A 12,852-nucleotide genomic window follows, 5' to 3' on the forward strand; every position below is an offset into this window, starting at 1 on the left:
CTCTTCTACCCTGGACCCCCCCACCAATCAAGCATTCTGCCCTTCACCTCCAATATCCCTCAGCCTTTGCCCTCCCTCTGATATAAACCCCCCCCCACACCCGTTTCTGCCTGCACCCCTAGCCCTCTGCCCTGAACCCCGGACTACCCAACACGTACCCAGCCTTTCTGCTGTGCATCCCCACAGTCCCATCCCTGCTGTCCTGAACCCCCCACACACCAGACTTCTGCTGCACCCCATCCACTACCCCCAGCCCTCTGCCCTGACCCTGGAAACCCAACCCCCACTCAGCCTTCTACCCTGAACCCCTTCCCAGCCTTCTGCCAACCCTGAACCTCCCCAGGTCTGGGGTCCCGGCGCAGGTCTGCTCAGTCCACAGTCCGGCCTAGGTGAACAGAACCTCAGGCTGGCACCGAGCTGAGCAGGCTGGTGGCGTAAGATCAGCATTTTAATTTAATTTTAAATGATGCTTCTTAAACATTTTGAAAACCTTATTTACTTTACATACAATAGTTTAGTTATATAATATAGACTTATAGAAAGAGACCTTCTGAAATGTTAAAATGTATTACCGGCATGCGAAACCTTAAATTAGAGTGAATAAATGAAGACTCGGCCCACCACTTCTGAAAGGTTGCCAACCCCTGGTTTATATTCATCCTCTGTAATTTGATGTGATAGTCACTGATAGCCATGTGAGCCTCACACAAAAGTCACAAAATTTAAAGCCAGTGGATTTTGGCATCATTAAAGAAAACTTCCCTCACTAAAAGAATAAATGAAAGATAGGGAAAAAAATCAAGGAGGAGTAAAACCCCTGAATAAAACTACAATAGTTACAGATACAGCCAAGCAGCCAACTCGTACATTAAACTTTCCTTAGGCTTGGCGGAATTTGATTTTTTTAATATAATTTCAACAGATATCATCAATGTTTATTTTTAAGCTTTTTTTATTCTTATCAGTTTAAATTTTCACAGTTGGGGGTGTCAGACAATAATTATGTAATGACAGTAGACATGATATTCATACAGTTAAGCTTTGTAACTATTAAAACACAAATTGTCAACATCATGTCAAAATATCTTAAATCAAAAACGTGACAAATTCTCAAGCAGCATTTTTCTTACTTTGCCTATCTATAAATTGTGATTATCAATTAATCATTTTTGTTAGTGTGTGGACAGTGAAACTGATGTTTACCAACATATATTAATAAAAATCCAATTCTTCCAAGCCTAACTATACTATATACAAAGAAAACTATCCTAACACTACCTAAATGTATTTACAAAATGCCGCCCACCCACATCAACAAATGGGAAAATTCATGGGGCTGGCAGTGAAAGTGGGACAGTCCCAGTAGCAAGGGAGGGAGGCGCTTGCCAAGGGACAATAAGTAGCACCTCCCATGGGAGTCTCTGGCACCCTTTGGCCAGCTGGAGAAGAGGGGTGCTGATTGGCCCAGATCCAAGAATGTAACCCAGTGCAGGAGCCATGTGGAGCCTCTTCTGGTTCCATTCCAGCAGCCCACCCTACCCATTTGAACTAGGAATGGGAACCCTGCCTGACAGATGCTGTGGGTCAAGCCGAGCATCTGTTCAGGAGGTCAGGAAGGATTTCTTCTCCCATGGGCCAACTGGCAGAGAACCAGGGAGTTTTTTTGTCTTCCTCAGAGTGTCTGCATGCCACAGTGGGTTAAGTAGAAATGTGCATGGTACCTAACTAAGGTACTGGAGTGCTGTTGCTTACTCATTGCAACTCGCGGACAGTTTCCAGTGCAGTCATGAGACTAAAATAAATGTTTCCCAGAGGCAGAAGACCTGGCAATTAGGTGATGGGCCTTGAGCTCACCTGATAAGGTCAGATCTTGTGGTCTTTGTGGGCCAAGGTCAGACCCTGTACCCCTTGCAAGCTGAGGTCTCATGGGGGGAAGGGTGCTAGGACTCACAGAGCTGATGCCTGGGGGGCAGGCTGAGGAGAGTCTCTCACACATTAGGGGTTACATGATAAGAAGCTCTGTAACCCTGACACAACTTACAGGTTATATAGTGAGGAGCCCTGTAATCCCCACAATGGCACCAATTAAATGTCTGATATAGGAGACTATAGGTGATGGGTGGGTAGTGCCCCTCTTTTGGGTTAAAAGTTTAATAAAAGCTGTGGCCTGCCACTTAATTCCATGCATGTGTCTGTCCTCATTTTGCTGCTGTGTCCACATTAATGAGAAAGCCAAAGCTAAGGAATGCAGACACAGAAGGGTTCCATCTCAGGCCAATGGGGATGAGAAGGAACAGAAGTAGCAGTTGGGGTCCTCCATATCCCCAGTAGAGTGATGAGAGAAGTCTAGGCGCACGCGTAGACCAAGAAGACACTCCTAACAAAATATATATCTGTGATCTCACATGCATGGACACATGTGCAGCACGTTCCCACTATTTTTTTCTATTCATGTGCAGAATGAATTTTATGTGAACCAATATCGAGGTAACGTGCGGATGGGCACCACTAGTAAACACAAAAAACCTAGATATAATATATATTTTTAATAAGTTACCATAGGGATAATTACTCCAGCCAGGACATGTTAGGCATTTTAGAACTCAGTATTCAAAGAATTAAATTTAAGCATAAGAGAGAAATAAAAATTATTAAATGCATAGACCAGTCAAAAAACTCAAATAACAGCACTTTGAAAGAATAAAATTACAAAGAATATATGTGCATTGCAGGAAGTATCAAGATGTAACAACAACAATAATACAAGTATGTGTTGGGACATGAGTGTGAAAGAGAGAGTATGTGTGTGTGTGAGAGAGAAAGACACGCACTGCCCCTTTAAGTAGATCAGCACTCACCAATCTGAAGCCTTCTTCAGACACAGCAGCAGCCACCACCAGCACATCCCACTCTTGAGCCCTATCGTATCTCCCCCCACCGCCCACCGCCTGCAGAGATGGGGTACAGGAACCAAGGGAGGAGGGACATCCTGACATCAGCGAACCCACCTCCATCCCACTCTGCACAGCAAGGAGGAGACTCCTGGGAGCCGTTGGCCAGGGACTCCAAGGCAGAGGGAAGGAGTAGTGCAGCAGTGGGGACAGGGGCAGCTGAAGTGCATGGTACTTGATAGACTGCTGGCCAGCCATGCAGCTGGACAGCTTAGAAGGAATTTAGATATGCAGCTATAGCTGAATACACACATGGACAAGCACCTGAAGAACAGCAAAGTAAAAATATTAAATTTCTCTCTCTCACCAACAGAAGTTGGTCCAGTAAAAGATATTATCTCACCCACGGTATGTCTTTAATACCCTGGGACTGACATGGTTACAGCTACACTGTGTATAATAGAAAACCTATTCGTTTTAGAGATTTTGTGGGATTAATGCATAATTAAGATAAACCAGTCTCAGAAAGTACAATTCAAGTTCCATCTCAGACTACAAATTAGTTTCAGTATCAATAAAATAGAAGTTACTAACCATCATCATTCCCAGGCTCTTCATCTGCTACCTCTTCTAAATCAGCTGTTTTTAGCTTGACCTCTAGGTGGTACTCATCTTCTTGCTCATTTGATGGCATAGCTGAGGTTACATTTTCTTCTATTTTTTTCCTTTCAGCTTCCCGCTCCAGTTCTTCTATTTCCTGCAGGCGTTTCTCTAGTAGCTCAGCTTGCCTCTTCTGTTTTTTTTTCAGTTTTTTCTTTTTGTTTTTAGATATTTTCCCAACCTACATTTAACAAAGATAAATAACGTCAACTGATTATTCTTCCAAGCATCTCACATCAAAGTTTAAATAATTTTTGATAGCTTTCTATTTGCAAATTCTGGATATTATGTACCATATTAAAGTATTTCTGTTCTCCATTTAATCTTCATCTCAAAAAGCACTTCATGTTATGTAAAGCAAAAAAAAAAAAAGTACACAACCTCAGGCCAGGAGTATTCTGCTAATGAAACTAAAAAGCAGATTATATGGAAAATGGTACAGTAAAATTGACTTGATTCATTTAATCTTACTCAACTGCAACATCCTTAACCTTTAGACTACCGTTGATCACGTTCATGAATATGGAAGGTACTCTGCTAACAACGTACAAATGTTTTAATTATTCTTCTGGTATCCCAACTCAGTGAAAAAACAGCTGCTAACAATCAAAAAATGGATGTAAAAAGGTGAAGAAATACCGTATATACTCATTCATAAGCCGAATTTTTTTAGTAAAAAAGGGAAGCACCAGAGAAGGGGGTCAGCTTATGAACGAGTATAGAGAGGGAGAGGTGGGACACAGTCCCTGCCCCCAACAGAAAGAGCAAGGAGAGGCAGCACAGCCAGCAGAGCCAGAAGGGAAGAGGCGGGGCCAGAGTCTCTCCGCTTCTGACCACGCTGCTCTCCTCCCAGCCTCCAAAGCAGCTGCAGCTCCAAGGCTGGTAGGCTGCAGCGATGCCGCTTGGCCCCGCCCCCCAGAACAGGCTGCAGCCATGCTGCCTGGCCCAGCTCGCTGGAGCATGCTGCGGCTGTGCTGCCCAGCCTGCCAGAGCAGCTCCAGCCAGGCCAGAGACATCTTCCCCTGTCCCTCCCCAGATAAGGTGGGAAGGGATGGGATGGGGAGAGTGAGATTACTCCCCTGAGCCCCAGCTTCTCCCCCACAAAAAATTTCCCCACCAGTTGCTGTCCCGGCTCATTAGAGTAAGCAGCTGGTGCGCTGGGACACTTTGTCTACTTAGGTTTACCTCCGTGCCTGTGGACGCTCGAGATAAACAAACCATCTTGGCCCACCAGCGACTTATCCTGATGGCCCGGGAGCCAAAGTTTGCTGACCCCTGAATTATAGGGTTAGCTTATGAACAGGTCATAAAAAATTTCTATTTTTCTTATCTATCTTTTTAGGGATCAGCTTATAAACGAATCAGCTTATGATCGAGTATATGCGGTATTTTAAATAATTTATGTGCTGTTTAGTTACAACTCCATAAATATGAAAACCAGTTTTATTACACACTTCATGTCAAAAACATAGCATCACTAATGGCAGAATGAAGTGATAAAAGCTCTAATTTTATATACCGAAAGGAATGAAAAAAGGAACTTCCAGGTACAGTAACAGCAAGCAGAAGAAAAATTAACAGGTTGGAGACAGCAGACCGATGTAGTTGTACTGTAACATTTTGACTCCATTTTGAATTTTAATAAGGCATCTTTTGTATTTTGAGTTTTCTAATATATATGGAAGTTTTCTTCTTGTGGTCATTCAAAATAATTGATTTAAGTGTACGAAGTGAAGGGCAAATTTCTGCTCTGAAAGGTTCATGAATAGACCCCATAATCTTCAAGCAACTGTGCAGCACAGAAATAGATCACTGAAGTCAATCGGACTGCTCACACGGCATAACAGTAAGCATGCAGGATCAGGATTATTCCATAAAAAAGATGAAAAATGGCAATTCCTCAACTTCATTCCCCATGAAGCTACTATTATAGCTTTGTAGACTGCTAAAAAAATGCATCAATAGTCATGATAGGGTAAATATTGTGCTTAAAAATTGCAATTATCTATTTTTGCCTATATTTCATATTTCTTTTTTGAAATAAATGTATCATTACTATGAAAGAAAAAATGTATTTTAGAAAAGAACTCCTTGACCACTTTTGATATAACTTGCTACAAAATCATGAAAAATGAACAAAGACTGCAGAACTGCACAAAAAGTGCTCATTTAAGGACAAAAGCTATAGTCAGAGGAGCTTCTGAATAGAATGTAAAAGTCAGTAGTCTAATAGTTAATAATAACAAAGGGCAGCAAGATGTTTATATACGAGTTATACAGATATACTTACAGGCTTTTGTTGTGGGGCAGTACTCACTAAAAAAGAAAAAATAAAGTCAAACTCACAGGATGATGTAAGTACATTTTTACAAAAGGATTCTGAAATAAAATATAAAATAGAACATATTGAGTTTTTTTATTTATCGGTACAGTAGTATTTTGTTTCCTTAAAAGTATCCATAAACCTAAAACAATTAGTTGTCTTCATTGGAACAGAGGTGATATGCAGTAGATTCTCTATTACAGGCAATTTTTAAAGCAAGATTGAATGTTTTTCTAAAAGATCTGCTGTAGATCAAACAGGAATTAATTCAGGGAAATCCTGTGGCCTATATAGGCAGTCAGACAAGATGAATACAGTGGTTCTTTCTGGTCTTATCCATGAATCTATGAACCTACAAACAATTCCCCAACTCATACTGTCTTACTGTTAACAGTCTACTCATTTTCCCACTTTAAAAGCACTTAGTTTTAAAATTTGTCCCTCTAGATATAGTGATCAATATACTATGAGAATAAAGCAGAAGTCTCTTATTCAGAATAACACAGTTTAAACAAAATTATTCCACTAGCTGGGTTAGGTCAGGACTCTTTAGCAAGTCCAGTCTAGCCTCCCTGCTGCCAGAAACTTGCATGGATCCCAGCTACTCCTATGCAACTCAACTCCCCATGACCAGTTCCTGACCTTTCCACCAGGCTGAGAACCAGCAGCTAGGAGGAGGCGGCTGCAGTGAACTGGCAGAAATGTGTGCTCACTGGGGCTTTGAAGGAAAGTGGACTGAAGCCAGAACACGAAGAGTGACCAATCAGCAGTAGGAAGGGTAGTATAGAGAAAAAGAGAACTAGCCATGGAAAGTGCCACTGCTCATTTCCAAAAAAATATTGACAACTCTGTAGTAGTTCAGGGAAGAGCAACAAAATTGAATAAGGTGTTGGACTGAACAGAAAAAAAATCAATTCCTGCTTGGGAGTAGGCTTCCACAGAGACAAGGTATGAGGCCCCCTTGAAGTCAATGAAGAGGGGCTCAGAGCTAGGCCTAGTCTCCACCCCAGCACTGACCGAGCTGTCAGGGGCTCAATTTCACAGCACGGAGCCTAACAGCAGTGTAACTGACATTCTAGTCCAGGGGTCGGCACCCTGTCAGAAGCGGTGTGCCGAGTCTTCATTTATTTACTCTAATTTAAGGTTTCTCGTGCCAGTCATACATTTGTATTGTAAAATAAACAAGGTTTTCAAAGTGTTTAAGAAGCTTAATTTAAAATTAAATTAAAATGTTGATCTTACGTCACCGACCCGCTCAGCCCACTGCTGGTCTGGAGATCTGTTCACCTAGGCCGGCAGTGGGCTGAACGGGGCCTGCCGCCGGGACTCCGGCTGGCAAGGGCCCGGCAGCCAGAACCTCAGACCAGCAGCAGGCTGTGCAGGGCCAGCAACTGGGACCCCAGACCAGGAGTGGGCTGAGTGGCTCAGCCCGCTGCCGCTCAGGGGTTCCATCCGCTGGCTCCTGCCAGCTGGGATCCTGGCTGCCGGACCCGCTCAGTCCACTGCTCGTCTAGGGTCCCAGCCCTGCCCACATAGAGTGGGTACCTACCTTCTCCCTGGTTCTGGTCCATTTTCTTCCACTCTCTCTGCACTGAGCACAGGGCTGGGGGTGAAGGAGCAGGCTGGGGATTGGGATGTAGGATCTGGCCAGAAGCTAGAATGAGGGAAGGGGCTCACGGTTGGGGCACTAGGTTTGAGTGTAGAGCGCTTACCTGGGCAGCTCCCATTTGGTGTGAGGGGTGCAGGTGGGAATGTGGGGAGAGGGGTGCAGGAGCTCCCGTTTGGTGCTCAGGGTGGGGGTGGGAATGTGGGGGGGCGCAAGAGTCAGGGCAAAGGACTGAGGGCATGTGAGGGGGGTGCAGGTGTCAGGGCATGGGCTGTGGGGGGTCTGGGTATGTGTGGGGGTGCCAGAGTCAGGGCTCGGGTTGTAGGGGGGGTGAAGGAGTCAAGCAGAGGGCTGGGTGTGTGTGAGGGGGTACAGGGCTCAGGGCAGAGGGCAGGGTGTGTGGGCTGGGGTCAGGGGGTGCTCACGGCAGGAGGCTGGTGGGGATATGCCCCGATTTCCACCCCGCTTCCCCAAGGCGCTGTCCCTGCCGGAAGCAGTGAGTGCACTGACTCCGCGTCTCCCCCACCTCCTCCCTCAGCTGATTGGCCGGCAGGGAGGGAGTGAGGGACGGAGAGGAGGAGGAGAAGGTGGGGCAGGAACCCAGCACACGGCGGGAAGAGGCAGGGGAGCCAGTAGGACCAAGCTTCTGTCCGCTGCCCCTTGTCCCATGGTAGGGGGTGGCAGAGGGCAGAGAAGAGCGGGCCAGGCAAGGCTGGGCAGGATTTTTAATGGCTCGTGTGTCGTCTTTGGCACGCGTGCCATAGGTTGCTGACCCCTGTTCTAGTCAGTTTCACAGCTGCTATTATTTCACATTTCATCTTGGGCTCTGGCTGTCAGCTCCAGGGCAGGGGGGCTCAGCTGGGAGCCCCCATTCAGCTATCAGTACTTCACTTCAGATGGTGCAAGTGTTCCTGGTGAGGACACACATCACGGGCAGAAGGAGGGCAATGTAGACACAACAGCCGATTTAATTGCTGTGGTGGCTGTAGGTTGACTTGACTAAAGTTGACCTAATTTTGTGGTGTAGGCATCTCGGAAGACCGGTGGTATAAAGGGTCCAACTATTAGCAGAGGGAATGAGCTTCCCCAAGACAAATTAATCTATGTGAACATCTGACACTATGAACACAGAGAGGGCACCAAACACATCATAAACTCTTCTCAGGGATCTTTGAGAGCCAGATTAGCCACGTGTAGGGCCCTACCAAATTCAAGGCCATGAAAAACGCATCACAGTTCATGAAATCTGGTCTTCTGTATGCTTTTACCCTATACTACACAGATTTCATGGGGGGAGACCACTATTTCTCAAATTGGGGATCCTGACCCAAAAGGGAGTTGCAAGGGGGAGTTGCCAAGTTATTTTAGGGAGGGTTGCAGTATTGCCACCCTTACTTCTGCACTGCCTTCAGAGCTGAACGGCCAGAGTGATGGCAGATGATTAAGGGCCCAGCTCTGCAGTCAGCAGCACAGAAGTAAGGGTGGCAACTCCATACCATGCCATCCTTACTTCTGTGCTGCTGGTGGGGGTCTGCCTTCAGAGCTGGGCTTCCAGCCAGCAGTCACCGCTCTCCAGCTGCCCAGCTCTGGAGGCAGAGCCACTGCCAGCAGCAGCACAGAAGTAAGGGTAGCAGTACCGCAAACCCCCTCCTCTCCAATAACTTTGTGACCATCCCACAACTCCTTTTTGGGTCAGGATCCCCACAATTATACCACCAAGAAATCTCAGATTTAAATAGCTAAAATCATGAAATTTATTATTTTTAAAATCCTATGACCATGATATTGACCAAAATGGACTGTGAAGTTGGTAGGACCCTAGCCATGTACTAAGTCGACTTTGAGCCTGGAAGTAACTATGCAATGGCACAGAAGAAAAAGAAAAGTCTAAAAACTCCTGAAAACACAAAGTAATTACTGGGGGGGGAAATGGAAAAAACTAAGAAAAGCTCTCTGGACATGAGCAAAGGTCGCAGTATTGCAGCTAACTAGGCAAAGAAAAGAACTGAGGCAGATGGAGACTGCAAAGCCCTTTTACAGCTTCGGTTCTGAACAGTTGGCTAAGTCAGAGCATAGGCGCCGACTTCATGGGTGCTCTAGGCTGGAGCACCTACAGGGAAAAATTGGTGGGTGCGGAAAACCCACTGGCAGCTCCCCGCCCCGCTCCTCCCCGCCCCAGCTCACCTCCATCTTCTCCCCTGAGCAGGCTGCTGCATCCTGCTTCTCATCCCTCCCTCCCAGCGCTTGCACAGTGAAACAGCTGTTTCATGTAAGCCTGGGAGGGTAGGGGGAGGAGGAGGAATGCAGAGCGCTTGGGGAAGAGGCGGGGCCAGGGCGGGGATTTGGGAAAGGATCCAATGGGGCAGGGAGGGGGCGGAGTCAGGGTGGGGCCCGGGGGTGTGAGGCCAGGGTGGGGATTTGGGAAGAGATCCAATGGGGCAGGGAGGGGGCGCGAGCACCCCCCAGCAGCTCCCCGACCCGCCCCAGCTCACTTCCACCTCTGCCTTCTCCCCTGAGCGGGCTGCCACATCCTGCTTCTCCCCAGTCCCTCCCAGTGCTTGTGCAGCAAAACAGCTGTTTTGCGCAAGCCTGGGAGGGTGGGGAGAGAAGGAGGAATGCAGAGCACTTGGGGAAGAGGCGGGGCCAGGGTGGAGATTTGGGGAAGGATCCAATGGGGCAGGGAGGGGGCGGAGTCAGGGTGGGGTCAGGGGGTGCGGAGCCAGGGCAGGGATTTGGAAAGGGATCCAATGGGGAAGGGAGGAAGTGGAGTTGGAAAGGGGCGGGTGGAGGGGCACAAGCACCCCCCGGCTCCAATGAAAGTTGGCACCTGTGAGTCAGAGTGCTCCTCTGGATCTAATAGGAGTACGGGTTTTTAGCAGGTTCTCAGAATTCAACACCATCACACCATGTAGCTCAGAAGTGGAACTATGCAAAGAGCTAAATACTAAACTCAACTTCAGTCAGTTCTGGGGAAGTGTTATAAGTAACAATTACCACTGGCTAAGAACCAACTATATAAATAATTCAATCAAATATCTTCATTGAAGAGAACGTTAAGGTTGCACAGTGAGCCACTCAAAAGTCAGGAAACAGCAGCAAGGTTGCAAGGACAATCTTTATTGCCTCCCTGTGCAATTACTATACAGCCTTTAGTTACATGATCACACATTATTTCACAACCAACACATTTTAAAAAAAAAACTTTATGCATGTCTAAAATCAAGCATATAATATTCCAGATGGCTGACCCACTCTCACTCAAACTTAAAAAAAAAAAAAATCATCTTCAGGCAAAGACTAGGCCTGAAAAGTTTCAGTCTAAACGGTGAATATTTTGGAAAACTGTGAAGACCAGAAAACAACGTGCTTGATCGTGGAAACATTTATGGAACCTTAACCGCAAAGGTTGCTAGATTCCTGCTGTAACAGACTACATTTATTAAACTACAACTCCACTATTGTTCCCTATACATTTTTCCATAGTGCTATATAATAGCTGTCTTAAATATTATCTTTTCCCCATTCCTGTGGCTGATACAGTGGATTGATAAATGACCAGGAGCCACAAGACTGATGACCATTAGAAAGCCACATTTTCTCTAAGTATCCCTTTACTGTTTCTCTGTGAACTCTTCTAGCCATCCACACTGTGCAAGAACCCTAAGCAAATTTCACAAGCTATTTTATGTGTGAGTGGAAAGAATACCTAAAAGAGGACACTGATGTATGTAGAATACATCCACTTTTCAAAGGTCAAAGATCAGGGATTCCAAGACTTTTGTGACATCACTAGATCTAACTATAATGCCTAGATTAGAAGTCAGACAAATTGAAATTTAAGGTAATGAACTTGGGACAGAATTGGAAAACAATTTGAAGTTACTAACTATTGTGACTATTGCAGTATAGCAGGGCTCCAGTGCAGCTAACAGTTGTCATTTGAGTTCCCAACTTGAAAAATATGAAAGATTGTTTAGGCACATCATTTCCGTATATTACAGTACTCTGAACACTGGGAGCATACCAATGTGAGAAACAGAAAACATCCCTCAGATGGCTTTCCTGTGGTCTAAATTAATACTTACATTAAACTAGGAATACATTTAAGTAATTAACATTCACATATTTAATTCAGTTATTTCAAATATATAATATTCACTAACTAGAACAAGTTAAATATGATTATCATCTGTTTTCCAATGCAGTTTTACTTACAGCAAGTTTAACTCTATTACTGTACCTGCTGAGCCAGAAGGAGGAGGAGCACCAGCTTTCTGCCACTCTGTAGCTTCAGCAGCCATTCTACGCACATAAGCATCATCCACACACATCAGGATATTTTCTGGTTTTATATCTGTATGGATGATCTTGCATTTGCTATGTAGATAATCTAAACCCTGAAGGACCTGTATACAACAAAATCAATTGAAAAAGAATTTCATAATCTGACCAAGATAAACACATACATTGTTTTACTGTTTAAATAATTATTCTAATTAAAATGCAGTAAAATATGAAAACTTGACTTCAATGTAGTATATAAGTATTTTATAAGATGTTAGTATTCTGAATGTTCAGACAGTCAAATATATTTTATGCACTGTTTTAAACAAAAGGTAATTTTCCTTAGATTTACAATATTATCTTAGCTTCCAACATGACCAACATGTTATGATGATTTGTCCACTTTTATCTATTTCACCTTTGGCATTCCAAGTTTATTTGTTACAAAATCTTGGCCGTCACAGATTATTTAGCCAAGGGAACATTTTGTACATTATATGCAGGAAGCACCCTGTAAATTATCACACAAATCTACATAAATGCTGGTGTAAAATTGGTAACAAGGAAAAAATGACACCCTCATAATGTTAATTGGCACTTTTACAGCACTGTCCATCAAAAAATCTTAAAGCACTTTACAATCACAAATTAACCAGGCCTCACAACACCATTAAGAACAGACAGATTAAGTGAATTATCTGATGTCGCTGAAGAAGTCTATGGCAGTGTGGAAAATAGAATCCCTGTGCTTTATCCACAAGAACCCTGTGCCCCTCTAAACATTTTATCAAGACATTACACAGCACATTCTTAATCCAACCCTTCCCAGAATCATTCAAGATATGATGAATTTTAAAAGTTAAATGTGTGGGTGTCATAGCGTTTCTACTCAGATTTGAACCTTAGCGTTCATAACCTGAGAAGCTAACATAAACTCCTCTAAGCTTAATTACCAGCTTAGATTTGATCTCGCTGCCACCAGCCAAAAATTCCAGGGTTTTGGCTCCCTCTGGTCTCCCCAAAACCTTCCCTGGGGGACCCCAAGACTCAGAGGCTCTGAGTCTTACCACAAAGGGAAATAAACCATT

The 12,852-nt window shown here is 44.6% G+C and overlaps 1 protein-coding gene across 10 annotated transcripts in view; it reads right to left on the minus strand.

The window, feature by feature from the left end:
• SRPK2 (SRSF protein kinase 2) overlaps positions 1-12,852 on the minus strand; it is a 323,924-nt gene that overhangs the window by 82,108 nt on the left and 228,964 nt on the right. For all 10 annotated transcript variants that reach the window (XM_075064668.1, XM_075064662.1, XM_032787351.2 and 7 more), the window contains 3 exons: positions 11,721-11,886; positions 5,842-5,867; positions 3,486-3,732 (listed from right to left, as the gene is read on the minus strand). In XM_075064668.1, coding sequence (XP_074920769.1) covers positions 3,486-3,732; positions 5,842-5,867; positions 11,721-11,886 — 439 coding nt within the window. The remainder of the gene's footprint in view (positions 1-3,485; positions 3,733-5,841; positions 5,868-11,720; positions 11,887-12,852) is intronic.

This window comes from Chelonoidis abingdonii, chromosome 1, assembly GCF_003597395.2.
Source record: "Chelonoidis abingdonii isolate Lonesome George chromosome 1, CheloAbing_2.0, whole genome shotgun sequence".
Classification (NCBI taxonomy): domain Eukaryota; kingdom Metazoa; phylum Chordata; order Testudines; family Testudinidae; genus Chelonoidis; species Chelonoidis abingdonii.